Genomic DNA, 15,316 nt, shown 5'->3' with positions numbered 1-15,316 from the left:
CTGTATATATACAGTAGACATGTGTATGTACAGTCACGCGAAAAAGTAAGTACACCCCATGTAAAGTTTTGACTTTTTCAACATATTTCAACATACAGCTATTTGATCTTCATTTCAACAATATTGAAAGATAAAGGTGATATAATATAACAAATAACATGAAACATTTACATTTTGTAGTCCATTGTATAATTTAAATAAACATAAATGCAAATTTCGCATGTGGAAAAAGTAAGTACACCCTTGGCTCTAATAGGTGGTGTTGCCCCCTTTGGCAGAAACATCAAGTAGGCGTTTCTTATAACTGTCTACCAGTCTCTGACATCGACTGGGAGAAATTTTTGCCCACTCCTCCATGCAGAATTCTTTCAGCTGTGCAATGTTTGAGGGGTTTCTTGCATGCACAGCTCCTTTCAAATCACCCCACAACATCTCAATGGGATTTAGATCCGGGCTTTGATTTGGTCATTCCAGAACCCCCCATTTCTTTCTTTTCAGCCATTCCTTGGTGGATTTACTGGTATGTTTAGGGTCATTGTCATGTTGCAAGATCCACCTTTGGTTGAGCTTCAACTTTCCGACAGATGGCCTCACATTATCCTCAAGCACCCTCTGATACAATGAAGAATTCATAGTGGATTCTATGATGGTGAACTGCCCAGGCACTGATGCAGCAAAGCTGCCCCAAACCATAATATTTCCACCACCATGCTTTACAGTTGGTATCAGGTTCTTGGAGTCAAATGCTGTCTTTGGTTTTCGCCAAACATGTCTTCTGGTACTGTGGCCAAATAGCCCTACCTTTGACTCATCTGTCCAGAGCACATTGTTCCAGAAGTGCTGGTCTTTGCTGAGGTGTTCATTGGCAAACTTTAGTATTGCCCTGATGTTCTTTCTGGACAGGAAAGGTTTCCTCCTGGCACACCTCCCATGTAGATCAAATTTGTGCAGCCTCTTTCACATGGTGGACTCGTGCACTTTGACATCAACAGTGGCAAGAGCTACCTGTAGGTCCCGTGATGATATTCTGGGGTTCTTAGAGACTTCTTTCAGCATCGTGCGGTCTGCTCTCGGGCTGAACTTGCTGGGGCAGCCTGGCCTGAACAAGTTGGCAGTTGTTTGGAATCTTCTCCACTTGTAGATGATCTTCCAGACAGTCGAATGATTGATTTCAAATTGTTTGGAGATCTTTTTAAATCCCTTCCCAGACTCGTAGGCATCTATAACCTTCTTTCTGAAGGCCTCAGAGAGCTCTTTTGATCTAGGCATGGTGACGCCGCACATTTTTTTGATTTTATTTTTTGTATACAAGATCGAGGCTCGTGAAAGAGCGAACATTAATCACACAGAAAGACAAACCGACACATAAAACAAATAACATCGGGAGCGGTAGACAAGATGGGGAGAGAGGGGGAAGGACACAAACACAACATTTGAGAGCAGGGACCGAGAGACATGGAGACATCGAGAGATCTGTGGGAGGGGGAGGCATGGGAAGGGGGGGTGGGAGAGGTATAAAACATATGGACACTGCCAGGACTTCCAGGAAAGATGTTGGAATTTCAAACAAGGTGGATCTGGGGTGAATTAGTGGGGGTAGAAAAGATCAAGGTTTTGGATGGGGGAAGATAAGAGATGGTGGTGAACAGCTGTTTTAAAGACCTGGAGGGAGGAGTGGGATTGAAGGGAGTGTGGGAGTTTGTTCCAGAGGCGGGAGAAAAGAGTAATGAAAGAGTGAAGGTGAGCAGAGAGCCGAGATTTCGGCACTTTAACCATCAGAGGGTTGCTGGCAGATCTTGTGCGACCTGTAGGAATATTTGGGGGACAGAGCACAGAGAGAGCTGGGGGAGCAAGGCCGGAGAGGAGTCGGTAGAAGACAGAAAGACCACCTACCTGCCTGCGGTGAGTGAGTGAAAGGCCCTCAGAGATAGCTTCATCGCGGGAGATTCCAATGATTCTGAAAGCTTTGGTTTCAACAGCGTGAAGCCGAGCTAGGTGTGAGGCAGGAGCACCGGCCCATAGGGGAGAACAGTATTCCATTGAGCTGCGGATGAAAGCCTTGTATGTGGTGAGGAGCTCAGGTGTGCCGAGGAAGGACTTCGCACGACGGAGGATGCCCAGTCGGCGACTGGCTTTGGAGGCCAGCTTGGAAATGTGGTTTTCCCAAGAAAGATCATGGCAGATAGTGAGACCCAAAAGCTTGAGCGACAGAACTTCTTGGAGAGGATTGTTGAGAAAGTAGATGGGAGGGTTGTCCAGTCGATCTTTTCGGAGAGACATAGTAAGAGTGTGAGATTTGTCAGGATTGAAAGACATGGTCCACTTGTTTGACCAGTCTGTGATTTTGTCCGGGTCTTCAGAGAGTGAGGAGGCTGCAGACTGCCGATCTGAGGGAAGAGGAATGGAGCGGCAGTGAGTGGAGTCATCAGCAAAGAGATAGAGAGGTTTTCCAGAGAGTCGGAGAGATCATTGATAAAGATCAGAAAAAGCACAGGGCCCAGCACACTGCCTTGGGGAACTCCAGCCTGAACAGGAAGGGGAGATGAGAGAAATCCATTCAGGGCCACACGTTGACTATGACCAGAGAGGAAGTCCGCAAGCCATGCATGGAAATTTCCATGGATACCATAGGAGGAGAGTTTAGTGAGCAGAGCTGGGTGCCAGACCGTATCGAAGGCACGTGATTTGTCAAGGGAGACAGCTCTGATTTCCTGTTTGGCATTGAGGACCTCCATCCATTGTTGAGACAGCAGAAGCAGCATGTCCAGAGTAGAGTGACCTGGTCTGAAACCAAATTGATGATCAGAGATCAAGCCAATGGAGAAGAGGAAAGATTTCATATCCGAAGCAATGATGGATTCCATGACTTTGCTGATAATTGGGAGCAGGCTGATTGGTCTGTAGTTGCAAGGATCTGTTTTTGCACCTTTTTTGTGTAAAGCGGTAATGTTTGCTGATTTCCAGGATGCTGGCAGATGACCTTGAGCAAAAGGTAGGGTGAAAAGAACAGAGAGAGGGTGAGATAGAGTGGCAGAGCAGGATTTTAGGACCCGTGGGCTGATGCTGTCTGGTCCAGTTGCAGAATCAGAGTCGAGGTTAGACATAAACTCCTCCACCTTGTCAGGAGAGAAGGACACAGAGTCCAGGAGCAGTTGGGTTCGACTGGGAAAGGTGGGAACAGAGAGAGATGGGTTTGGGACTAAAGATTTTGAGGCAAACACAGAGTTCAGGCATTCGGCTTTGTCACGTGCGATGTCAACTGTGTGGCCATTTGAGGTAAGGGAGGGGATGGAGGGGGAACAAACACCAGAAACGGATTTGACCAGACGCCACCAGGATTTGGAGGAAGGAGACAGGTTTGAGAGTTCATTCTTGAGTGAGGAGAGATAGTGCTTCCTGGCACTCCTGAGGGTAGACACACTTGTTCCGAGCTTGGTGGAAGGAACTGAGATTGCCTTCAGTTGGATTAGCCTTCCAAGAGGCAAAGGCAAGTTGTTTCAGGGCAACTGCCTCACCACAAGATTCAGTGCACCATGGATGGGAGGAAGGGTAAGACAACTGAAGACGAGATGGGATAAATCTGTGCATGAGAGAGAGCAGTTTGCTTTGGAAGAATTCCCAGGAAGAATTGATGTCAGAGGCAGTGGAGATGGGAGACCAATCCAGACGATTGATGGCTGCTTGAAGACAGTCCCAGTCTGCCTGAGTGAAATGCCAGACTCGTCGACGCTGAGGAGGCTATCTGAGAATGGCCAGAGAGATGTCCACTTTGACAAGCACATGATCAGAAGAACCGATTGGAGCAGAAGAAGAGCAGCAGACATTAGCAGGGAAGTTTGTCATAACCAAGTCTAGAAGAGAAGATACTCCATTGGCTGAGATCCGGGTCGGGAAATTGACAGATTGTGTCAATCCCAGTGAGTCACAGAAGTCCTTTGCTGAGGTGCCATGACTGGTGAGAGAGGACCCACACCGAACCAGGTGGCATGATGACAGTTGAAGTCACCACATATGAGGAAGAGAGAGTTGGGATGAGTGGATAGAAGTTGGTCCATGTTGTCAGACAGTGAAATGTAAATGGAGTCATCACTGTTTGGGGGACGGTACAGAACACATATGAACAAAAGGTGGGAGCGGAGAGGAAGCCGTAGCCAGAGGTACTCCTGGGGGTGAGGAGGAGAGAGGGCAGTGCAAGGAGAGTGAGGAAGAGAGTTTTTGATAAAGATAGCCACCCCACCACCAGGACGAGGCTCAGGTCTATCATACCGGAGGAGGGAGTAACCAGGAAGAGATATTAAGGAATCAGATACATCTTGAAGGAGGAAAGTCTCTGTTAAGCAGATTAAGTCTGGATTGTCAGAAGCAACCTGTATGGAGAGATCAGTAAGGTTTGAGCGAAGGCCCCGTATGTTTGAGGTCCATACCGTTAATGAAGAGAGAGGGGGAGTATCGGGTACAGGACAGGGGAGGGGAGGAGTAGGGTAAGATGAAGGATGAGAGGGGGAGGTAGGGAGAGCAGTTGATAGTGTGTCAGAGATTACAGAAGAGTTCCAAGAAAGGGAAGGATGAGGAGGATGAAAGGTTTGATGGTGAAGGGATGAGGCACAGTGAGGGGTTGTTTGAGGGGGGGGCAGAGGAAAGTAGAAGGTTGGGGGGGTGGAGGTATGAGATAGAAGGGAGACGAAGTGGGGAGGAGGCAGCTTTGAGGAGGAGGGGGGAGGAGGGAGAATTGGAGAGGAATGGTATGGGGGGAGATTTGAATGGGAGGGGTTGGGGGGGAGTTTTGAAGGGGAGGAGTGAGGGGGGAGGAGGAAGGGGGGAGTTTAGGAGGGGAGGGGCAAGGGGGGAGTTTAGAAGTGGAGGGGCAAGGGGGGAGTTTAGGAGTGTAGGGGCAAGGGTGGAGTTTAGGAGTGTAGGGGCAAGGGGGGGGATTTGGAGGGGAGGGGCAAGGGGGGAGTTTAGGAGGGGAAGGGCAAGGGGGGAGTTCAGGAGGGGAGGGGCAAGGGGGGAGTTTAGGAGGGGAAGGGCAAGGGGGGAGTTCAGGAGTGGAGGGGCAAGGGGGGAGTTTAGGAGTGGAGGGGCAAGGGGGGAGTTTAGGAGTGTAGGTGCAAGGGGGAGGATTTGGAGGGGAGGGGCAAGAGGGGAGTTTAGAAAGTGGATGATTAATGAAAGACGAACATTGATAACAAATTGGGTTTGTTGCGATTTTCAAGTTAGCAATCCGATTCAGAACGATGGAGGAGGGGTGGAATGAATGTGAATTTAGACCATGTAGTGAGGGAGACGTATAAGAGATTGAATTTCTTTTTTTTGACGTAGAATGAGTTGGAGAGGAAATTGAGAAAAGCCTTTTAAATAGGAAGAAAAACAGCGTGTTGTAATATACCACTGAATAAAACACTGAAGGGGAAAGGTTAAACATATTTAAATAATATTGAAACAGAACCGTAAACAATCTTATATGCACAAAATACCAACGGGGGGAGAGCCGAGAGGGACCACCACGAGTCACGTGAACAGGGCAAAAGGTGGATGGCAAGGAGATAATGGGGGTGGGGCGAACAGCACACCTGGACAAAAAGTACAGGATGAGACAACAGCACACGTGGAGAAAGGAAAATAAATGTTTTTGGTGGGGGGGGGGGGCGGTGGGGATTTAAAACGTTAGACAAAGAGTATTATGTTCGGGGTAGAAGGGAAAAAACTAAGAGCCAAGCAAAACACGATGTAGGGGACTTAAGTTAACAAACACCGACGGGGGTACAAGGCCGCACACGTGGAGCAGAACACGATTAATTAATTACGAGTTACAGGAAATTCAAACCAAAACTAACTATAAACAAACAATAACGCATGGACGATAAAATAACGAGTTGAAATTTGACAAACACATGAATGAAAAAATAACCGCTTTGGATGCCCGGAGAGAACCAAGCCTCAAGGTCGGAAGCTTCAACAACTAGGCCGCGTGGCACGAAATACTCGACTATTTTTTACAGGTATGAAAGATTAACACCGATAAGATTAACACCGACTTCAACAACAAAGAGCAAACCAAACTAAATGTCTGAGGTTTAAATAAGACAGGTTCCTCCAAGATCCTCTCTAACGATGTTCTAATCATTTGCACCTGAGCTGGTGCACCTGATTCTAATTTTAGGTATTTGAAGTAGTGATAAATGTAGGGGTGTACTTACTTTTCCCACATGCGAAATTTGCATTTATGTTTATTTAAATTATACAATGGACTACAAAATGTAAATGTTTCATGATATTTGTTTTATTATATCACCTTTATCTATCACCGCAAGGCTAACCCCCGCTCTAGCAGGGAAAATGGCCTTAAAATGCATGTTGTTGTTGTTGTTTATCTATCAATATTGTTGAAATGAAGATCAAATAGCTGGATGTTGAAATATGTTGAAAAAGTCAACACTTTACATGGGGTGTACTTACTTTTTCACGTGACTGTATATGAAAAAGAAAATCTCATTCCATTAACTAAAGTCATACACAATATACCTTGAAGTAAACTAATCGAGAACATGTCTACCTTTTTCCCATTTAAATTCTTCTTGGCACACTCTAAAATAATTTTGATATGAACTCGTGCAATGGTGTTCCACACTTCTTCAAATACCTTCTAAAGTTCATGCATGTTGCTGGGATACTTTTTTACTTTTTCTTTGTCCAAATAGTACAGCTTCAATGATATTGATATCTGGGATTTGGGGGGAGCGGGGGGGGGGGGGGGGGGAGGGGGTTCCATGCATTGAAGGACTCAAGCTTCCCATTTTTGCAAATAAGTTTTAAATTATTCCAACTGAGTGTTTTGGATCATTTGAATCGAGCTAACCCCCACTCTTGCAGGGAAAATTGCCTTAAAATGCATGTTGTTGTTGTTGTTGTTGTTGTTGTTGTTGTAGTGTTTTGGATCATTAACTTGTTAGATTATGTTTGGACGGTGGCAGACCGCAACAAATCCTGACCCCTCCTTCCTGTCGAAAGATGGCAAAGGGCGACCAATGATGGCCTCGTTAAGAGTTCTCGCTCCCTTCCTAAAAAGCCAACTTCACACCATTGTCGTCCACATTGGTATCGGGATTCCGCTGATATACCCCAAGCCAAAACCATGCTGAAACTCCCGGAACACGGATTGGACCGCTTTCACCAAAGCAGCTGAATCCAAGATCAAGGATGTACCACCTGTCCCAGCTATATATGCAGAATTTGTGCACCACCTCCTCTCTGCTGCCACCGATACCATACCTTGTGGCTTCCGCAGGGCCTACACACCTTGCTGGACAGTGGAGACTGAAAGGCCCCGAAAGGAGCACAACAAAACTGGGAACCCGGATGTCACGCAGGCACTAATTGAGGCTCTCAACACTGAACATCTGAAGAGTTGGAAGGAGTTGGTGGAGTCAAAAGATTTCGCCCACAGCAGCCGCATTGCCGCAAGGCATGGGCATTGCTGGAGAAACTGGGTGTTGCAGAAAACATGACTGCTACCATCCCAAGATACCTTACGCACAGGAACTCTTGCCCTCATATACTCGACGGCAGAGTATTGTGCGCCAGTTTGGTCGGGTCAGTTAAATGCCGCAATTAGAACAGTGTCTGGAACCCTCAAGTCAACAAAGACTGAGTGACTTCCTATTCTCTGCAACATTGCTCCGCCAACCATCCGAAGGGATGTGTTGTCATCCTGATACTTCAGCCGCATTTTGGCTACCTAAATTCCAGCCCAGCGCCTTTCTCGTTGAACATCTACGCTGTCGCCTTAAGTCCCGAAAACCACCATGAAACCACACCGAGTTCCTTAACGGTGCCCATCAAAGTGAAGCCGACCTGTGGTGGGCCAGCTGGGAGGCTGCCACAGTTCCTAATAAACATATTATACATGATCCAACTACTGCTCCACCCCATTTCACACTCCCACATAGGCAATGGAGAGTCCTCAACAAGCTTCACACTTGACAGGGCTGTTGCGGTAACATCCGCCATCAATGGTGGATAAGGCCAGATGCGCTCTGTGACTGTGGAGGAGTCCAGACGATGGAGCACATCACGTTGCGCTGTCCCTAACAGAAAATGTCCCTAACAGAAAATGGCCTGTTATCGGGAGAACTTTTAGCCCTCCTCAAACTCACCCCTGAGGCAACCACATGGTTGCAGAACCTGGACATTAAACTTTAGAACACCACATATTGGCCATACGCAAGAATAAGAAGAAGAAGAAGAAGGTGATGCAGCACGACCCGCAACACATTGGCTTCTCACTGCAAGCTCAATTTGGTGACAGCCCACCTCTTCAGCCAATAGCAGCACTCCTTGCCATGGGGCCGAATAACAGCACTGCATGTTTTTGCAGCAATGGAAGGGCCCTTCTTTGGGACCGACCCCAGATGACGACATTGCCAGTTCCAATGGTGATGTCATGTCCTTGGGGCTACGCCGACGTCGTAGGGAAGGCAGAGAAAAAGGAGCAAACTTTACCATGTTGCCTCATGTGACCTCTTGTCCTCTTGGGGATCCATAACTTTCCTTGCCGGTTCAGACTGGAAGGACAGATCATGGGATGCCTTGACCGAAGAAAACTTTTCTGCAGATCATAACACCACCTCTCTGCAGCATACAAAAACATGACCTTCTTAGCTGACACGTGAAATTCTTCTAACAGGCAAAAATGAACTACCCTTTGTGAGCACACGGTGAATGATAAGGCCTTACACTTTGATAACTGCCCTGTATTCCCATACACGCAAGTACATTTGCCTCATTCTTGAGTTTTCCATTTCACTTCTTCATGCTTTGATTACTTCGCATCTGATTAATTTCTGCACCTCATATTTAACAAACAACCTTTCAACTAAGCATCTCTCCATATTTTATGTATGTCAATCGACTTTCACAATATGAAATCCAGGTCATGCTATTTACACCCCAAAGTGTGTACCGAGGTCAACAAAACACGTGAAGCACCAGCTGAGTGGTAAAAAAACGAGTAATTGAACATCAATATATCGGGCATATCGGGACTTGATTATTGAACCAGTGCTGATTTTAATTTGATGAAAAAAGGTTGATACCTTGTGGGTTTTTTTTGTTTTTGTTTTTTAATGCAATCAACTGTTTTTACTTATATGTTCAATGGTTTATTTTGCAAGCTTCCACTCAGCTGAGATTGGGGAGATATGAATAATATACCGACAATAATTCAGAACTTTATAACTGTTCTGTAATCGGCAGGTTTGCTTGCTGTTCTAACCTTGCACCCATGTGCTACACCTTTGACTCCTCCCACTACCTACTCTGTGAATGCTTGGTTTTCCATCATGTTAATTTAAACATCTAAGTAAATGCTTTTGTTTGCATAATAATTTGTGAATCGTGGTATGAGCAAAGTTTTAACTGTTAATCTTTGATGTGCTGTCTCTAAGGGTAACTGTGATGAAGGACCGGGACAACCGTAGGAGCAGGGGAGTCGCTTTTGTGCTTTTTATAGACCGGGACTCAGCATCCAACTGTGTGCGCAAAGTCAACAAGCAGGAGGTGAATAGGCAAGTCCACTGCAGGAATGAAAGCTGAAAATCTGCAATTTATGAGAATTTCAGCAATACATAAAATGACTAAGGACATATTTTTAAAAATTAAGTTGAAATTATTCATGGGGCGGGGCCGTGTTGTGGCCTTGCCACTGTATTTTCTTGGATAGACTACCCAATGCAACATGTAAAGAATTGATTGCTGCTCCATGAAATGTATAATAAAAGTGTGTGTGCATGTGTGTGAGTGAGTGTGAGTGTGTCCTCCATAACTCCAGAACCATGAAACCTAGCATCGCAATACTAGGGGGGGGGGGGGGTTAGTCCCCTTGTCTTTTACTAGCCGAAGGGACCCGGGACCTATGACGTCCTTCCCGGGCAGCGTTAAATAGGGTTTTAGGACTATGAATTCGCTATTACCTAAGTACTAACGCTGACCGGAAACGAGGAAATAAGCCCCGCCTGAATCACAGGTGTTAGTGGAAATGCCGAGCGGTAGCGACCCGTGACCCGAGCCGTTATCAATGACTGAACCCGATCCGAGCGGTTCGTAATCGTGCCACGCTTACCCAATGGAGGAAATGACTGAAACGGTTGAATTTGGAAGAAAGGAATAACACGATTTATTTACACTTTGTACAATATGAAGAAGAAGAAGAATACAGCCTTAAACAGTCTTAACTTATCCCTGGACAAACGGGCCCGTCACACTCAGACACACTCACACGGGGTTGCAGACGAACAGGTCGATGGTCCAGGGATGGCGTCCAGGCAGCTCTCTCTCCAGTCCCCAACTCGCACCGCGAAGGAGACGAACAAAGATGGCAGGAGCCCTCCACGTGTCGTTCTTGCGCACGGGATTATCACAGGGCGAACGGTAGGCTGGCCTTGGCGATTATAGTCCGTGGGCTGAGTAGGGTTTACATGCACCCCCCCCCCCCCCCCCCCCACAACTTAACTTCCCGGGTATGTCCATGTACCCCCCACCCTAGGGGTTAGGAAAAACCATGTTAACAGAAAAAAAACTCATTCCCAAGGTACGTCCCACGCATATTTTGATGTTACCCCCCTGTGTCGGTGATTTCCGAAAATTAGGGGTAGGCGAAATTCAAATGGCCATAACCTTTTACCTAGTCATCCTATGGTTGCATATGACCCCTCAAAATGTTTGTCCTGGGACACACTTTACAATGATATGTGATATATGCTAATGAGGTCACCAGAGGTCAAACTATGACGTAATTTGGAGGTTGCCCAAAATCCATGACCTTGAAAGTTAAAAATGACCTGAGGTAGGCAAGAAATTGGTAAAGGAATGTTTTATTATGCCTTTTTGATAGTACATATATCAAGACAGTTTATGGAAAAAACAGCTTCGAAAAATTCCAAGTATTGACTGGTTGGCGGTCGTTTGAATTTAGAGGACGAATTCGAAAAATGACCAAAATTTGTTCTTTCAACCTCCAAAGCATCAATACTTGGTTTTGATGACAAAGATTTGCTAAATGGGTTCAAAGGTGGTATCATAACATAATATTCCAAAACTGGCTATAATCTGACATTCAAGGTCAGATTATCAAGGTCAAAGGTCAACTGGGTGCATAATTTTCTTTCAAGGAAAGTCATTTGCCAGTTCGCAATCACAAAACCAACCAAAAAAATTATTAGTTATTTAAGAAATTATGGCACCATTCAGATCCAAGTTACACCATTCCCCGAGTGAATTCTATGCCCCAAATAAAAGCTAACCTGTAAGATGTGACATTGATTGTGGTTCAACCAACTTCACTTCAGTTTAATGATAGAACTTAATCATTGTCGCTCTCACTTCCGCTCTCTTCACTTGAAGATGACATTTCATCGCCTTGGTCATTGTTATCATCTCCATCCTCCTCCTCATCATCACTGTTCTCACTCTCCAGTTTCTGTTCAAGGATATCCACCAGTTTGGTTGGCAAAATGTCATGATCTGTCCATTTTGGCTGCAGGGTCCCACTTTCGTCTACCCATCCATGTCCATGAATTGGATTCGGCATATCAGGATTTGGGATGTGAGCTCGCCTCCATATGGCAACTTGATAATTCGCACGTTCGGCATGCTGTTGCAGACAGCTTTTGCATTGGGGCAAGGAACCCATGTCGAACGACTTCTTGGGATCCAGGGTGCCTCCAGTGGCACACTTAGCCTGTAGTAGAAGGTACCTCAGTTCATTTACAGTTTTGACGTTTGGTTTCCCATACAGTGCACAAGTGAATTCCTCCAGCATGTGCTGGACGTCATTGTCCACTTCCCAACTTTCACCAACTCGACAGAATAAAACCACCTTTAGAGGCCATTTTTCCCCGCAAGGCGGGGGTTGGCCTTTTCGGGCACCGTGGTTGTTGTTGTTTTTCGGTCCCCTTTTTGAAGCAATGTTTTACGGCCGGATGCCCTTCCTGACGCCAACCCTTTTTGCCGCCTTTAACGACAAACAGGGAATTACCAGTGAACTGGTACTCAATTAGCCGACCTCGGAAGGATGACAGGCTGAGTCAACCCCCCTGGCGTTAATTCAGCGATCGACCGGGATTCGAACCCAGGATCCTAGGATCCTAAGCCGGCACCCTAGCCGCTAGCCCAACACCCAACAACCAACTCGACAGAATGCCTCTTGGAAATTGATACTCTTTTGGAGAAGTTTTATCGCTTTGATTTTCCCTTTCCCCTTGAAAGCACTCGTGCTGTCGCAGCCACTGAAAGCATGAAGGCCAAGTAATGCTGATCGTAAAACAGGTGAAACGGATTCTGCGATTTTGTTCATGTCCAAGCAACGTTTCGAATTGCCTTTCCCTGTTTCGAACAGTATTCTGATCCCCTCTAATCGACTAACATGGAACAACAAGATGAAGAAGATATCGCTTTCTGGACTGCGAATCCGCACACATTTGTACCCGACTTCCTTAGCGTACAGACAGTACAGAATTATCCGCGAGTCTGTTTCTTCCTGAGTTGACTTGAGACCAACAAGCTCCTCTACTGAAGTGGTTTCCCCATCAGATGTTAGACGGTATGCCCTCCCTTCTACAACAATGGTAACACTCCGATCCTTTAGTGAGCTTGTGAATTCACCACCACTCCAAGTGGACAATAGGATTCTGATCAGTTGTTCTTTGTTTTCATCATTGGTTAGGAAAACTCCCCAGTCTTTTGGTCTTCTTGTTTTTTCACCGCTTACGATGAGCTTATCTCCACAACCCCGCCTCTGTCGTTCTGCTGACTTGACTGAATCTGGCCTGTACATGTCTGTGCTGAAGAAAACATCATGCTTTGTTGTTAGAGACTTGAAAACCTTCTGAGCTATTTCCCCAAAAGTGTTTGGTATTTCCCTCATGTAATAGAAACGAGCATTTCCGTCCTCGATAACCAGACTGTCTTTGATATCAGGAGGTGCAGATGAACAGTCCTCGTCCAAATCCTTTACAAGATAGGCAAGTCCCTTAGACTTATCTGTCTTTGCCATATATCCATGTGCTCCTGCTAGACTCAATGGCACTGGTGTTGCAGGATAGGTCAGTAGCTCCCGCAGGTCGAGTTTTGCTCCAGGAAGCTTTTGGGACTGAACTAGCAGTTGAAATGCGATGCTTCCCTGCTGCTTATACTCAACGGTTTTATTTGTGGAGGATTTGACTAGCACAGCCTTGTTCATATCTTCCATTGTTTTCAACTTTAGTCTTTTGATCGGCTCGAAGAAATTCTCATGTCTTCAGCCGTTCCTCTATAAAGTTTTTCTTCCGGTCTGCTCCTGCGGATTCTGCACGCAGAATGTCCCGTTCAACGTCAGAGCTGGCGGGTGCACCAGAAGAAAGGCAGTATAACTTGTCTGCATCCGGAAGTTCGAAGGGGTTATTGAAACTTGTCACAGCTTCTACAGTCCGTTTCACCTGCTTTTCACTGCGCTGCACTTCAGCATGACGTACATCCTTGTGTTTCTTCCCCGTCTCTGCATCTGGTGCCATGTCAGCCATGCTGTAGGTCGCTTGCAAGTACTCAGCCCTTTCTTTTGAAGTCCGTGCCCATCTCTGGTACGCCCCATAATTAGTCGAGATGCCAGATATCCCTGCTCCACTTCCACCCCCTCCCCTGGATTTCGCGTTTTTCATGAATGTCTCTTCAATAGTCTTGTCGACTGCACATCTATTCCCTGGTATGAATGATCGAGCTACACTTATTGCCCCCCGTTTCAACAAGTCCGTTGCTCCAGGATGAGACCTCTCGATATTTGCGATGAAAAGAGCAAAGAATGTCAAGTACCTAGCGTAGTTCTGACCATCGAAACTAAAGAAAAGATCAGGCATCAAGCCAAGACATTCACCATAGAGAACGAAGTCATTTGTCTTCACTGCCTCAAGTAATGCCAGGGCCAACCACACACGATCTATGTAGGACATCCATAGCTTAGCAGTTTTGCCAAGTTAACCTTGCCTTACACCATCACGAAACTTGAGGTAGTCTTCTATGTAAGATCTGAGGACTGTATCCTGCAAAACTGCTGCTTCAGTTTTGCTCCCCACTGACTGAATCAGTTCCATGATCAGATGCTTTGATTCCTGTGGACTTCCGGCAAAGGGCAATTTCTCGCCTCGGCCATCAAGGAAACGTACGAGCAGTAGGCGTTCCAACGACTCCACCAACACCTTGTGACAGTGAATAGACCGTCCGTAGTTCTTACCAGATATCACACCACTGATCGATCCTGGTGAAGACAGACCAGCTTCTAGTAGAATGTCGGACAATCCTGTACCTTTCATCATCTTGCCAATCATCTTTAGGTAAGCGCAGACCAGATGGAACGTCCCAATCATTACAATGTGGTTTTCATAGTATGTTGAGCTGTTCCAGATCAATGGATAGGCTTTCATACACACACCTAAGTCAAAAGTTGTTATCACATAGTTCTGGCCAACCTCCTTGCTTCCCTCTTCCGAGTATCGCAGACACTCCTTCACGGCTCTGTTATCAGTTATAGGGTGGGGAATCACCGGGTAATATTCAACTGTACTCAGGTTGCATGGAGTCTCCCCAGTAAGCGAAATGTACCCACCCCATCCAGGTATACGCTGCTGAACTGTTCCTGCATGCAGCCGGATAAGGAGCCAAAGTAGGTTTTTAACCATTGCGTTCTGATAGGCCTCCTTGCCACCATCTACATCTGAATCGACGACCTCGTAGCCAGGGCTTCGTCTCCAGCCTAGGTAACAATCACCTAACTCGACATCCATTGGTTCCGTCAATGTACGTTGTCCCGTCCTCTGGATCGAAGGTATTGGAGGCTTAACCCCGCCTGGGGATTCTCCTGGTGCAGTCACCAGCTCTTGTAACATGATCCCATGAGACCTATGAATGGACCCTGCACCAGAAATGTCATTTATGAATTCATCATAGTTGTCAAAATCTGAGTGGAACGTAGGACAGGACGGGTTGCGTATGATTGACACAGGTAGTAATGAAGATGTTGTCTGTACAACTACAGCTATTGCAGTTTCAACTTCTAGCAAGAATGAATAGTTTTCTGAATGTCCAAGTTTGTTCATCAATTTTACGAGTTCTGTGCTGCGGAATAGATGGTGCAGGGTCATTCCAAGCAGAACATGCTTTGGAAGTTTCCACCGACCATGCGTAACAGCCCTGCATACGTCTTGCCCCAATGAATTAGCTAGTCGGTTTACCCTAGCAGACTCAACATCTTCATTCCCTGAAAGAAGACACTTCAGAAAGTTCTCTAGAGTTT

At 46.2% G+C, this 15,316-nt stretch overlaps 1 protein-coding gene across 10 annotated transcripts in view; it reads left to right on the top strand.

Moving 5' to 3' along the window:
• ZCRB1 (zinc finger CCHC-type and RNA binding motif containing 1) overlaps window positions 1-15,316 on the top strand; it is a 38,506-nt gene that overhangs the window by 12,469 nt on the left and 10,721 nt on the right. For all 10 annotated transcript variants that reach the window (XM_078776016.1, XM_078776009.1, XM_078776012.1 and 7 more), the window contains one exon: window positions 9,444-9,555. In XM_078776016.1, the coding sequence (XP_078632142.1) occupies window positions 9,444-9,555 (112 nt within the window). The remainder of the gene's footprint in view (window positions 1-9,443; window positions 9,556-15,316) is intronic.

This window comes from Myxine glutinosa, chromosome 4 (genome assembly GCF_964187855.1).
Source record: "Myxine glutinosa chromosome 4, kmMyxGlut1.1, whole genome shotgun sequence".
Lineage (NCBI taxonomy): Eukaryota > Metazoa > Chordata > Myxini > Myxiniformes > Myxinidae > Myxine > Myxine glutinosa.
Note: the sequence above shows the minus strand (reverse complement) of the source record. Positions and strands in the feature narration are given on the sequence as shown.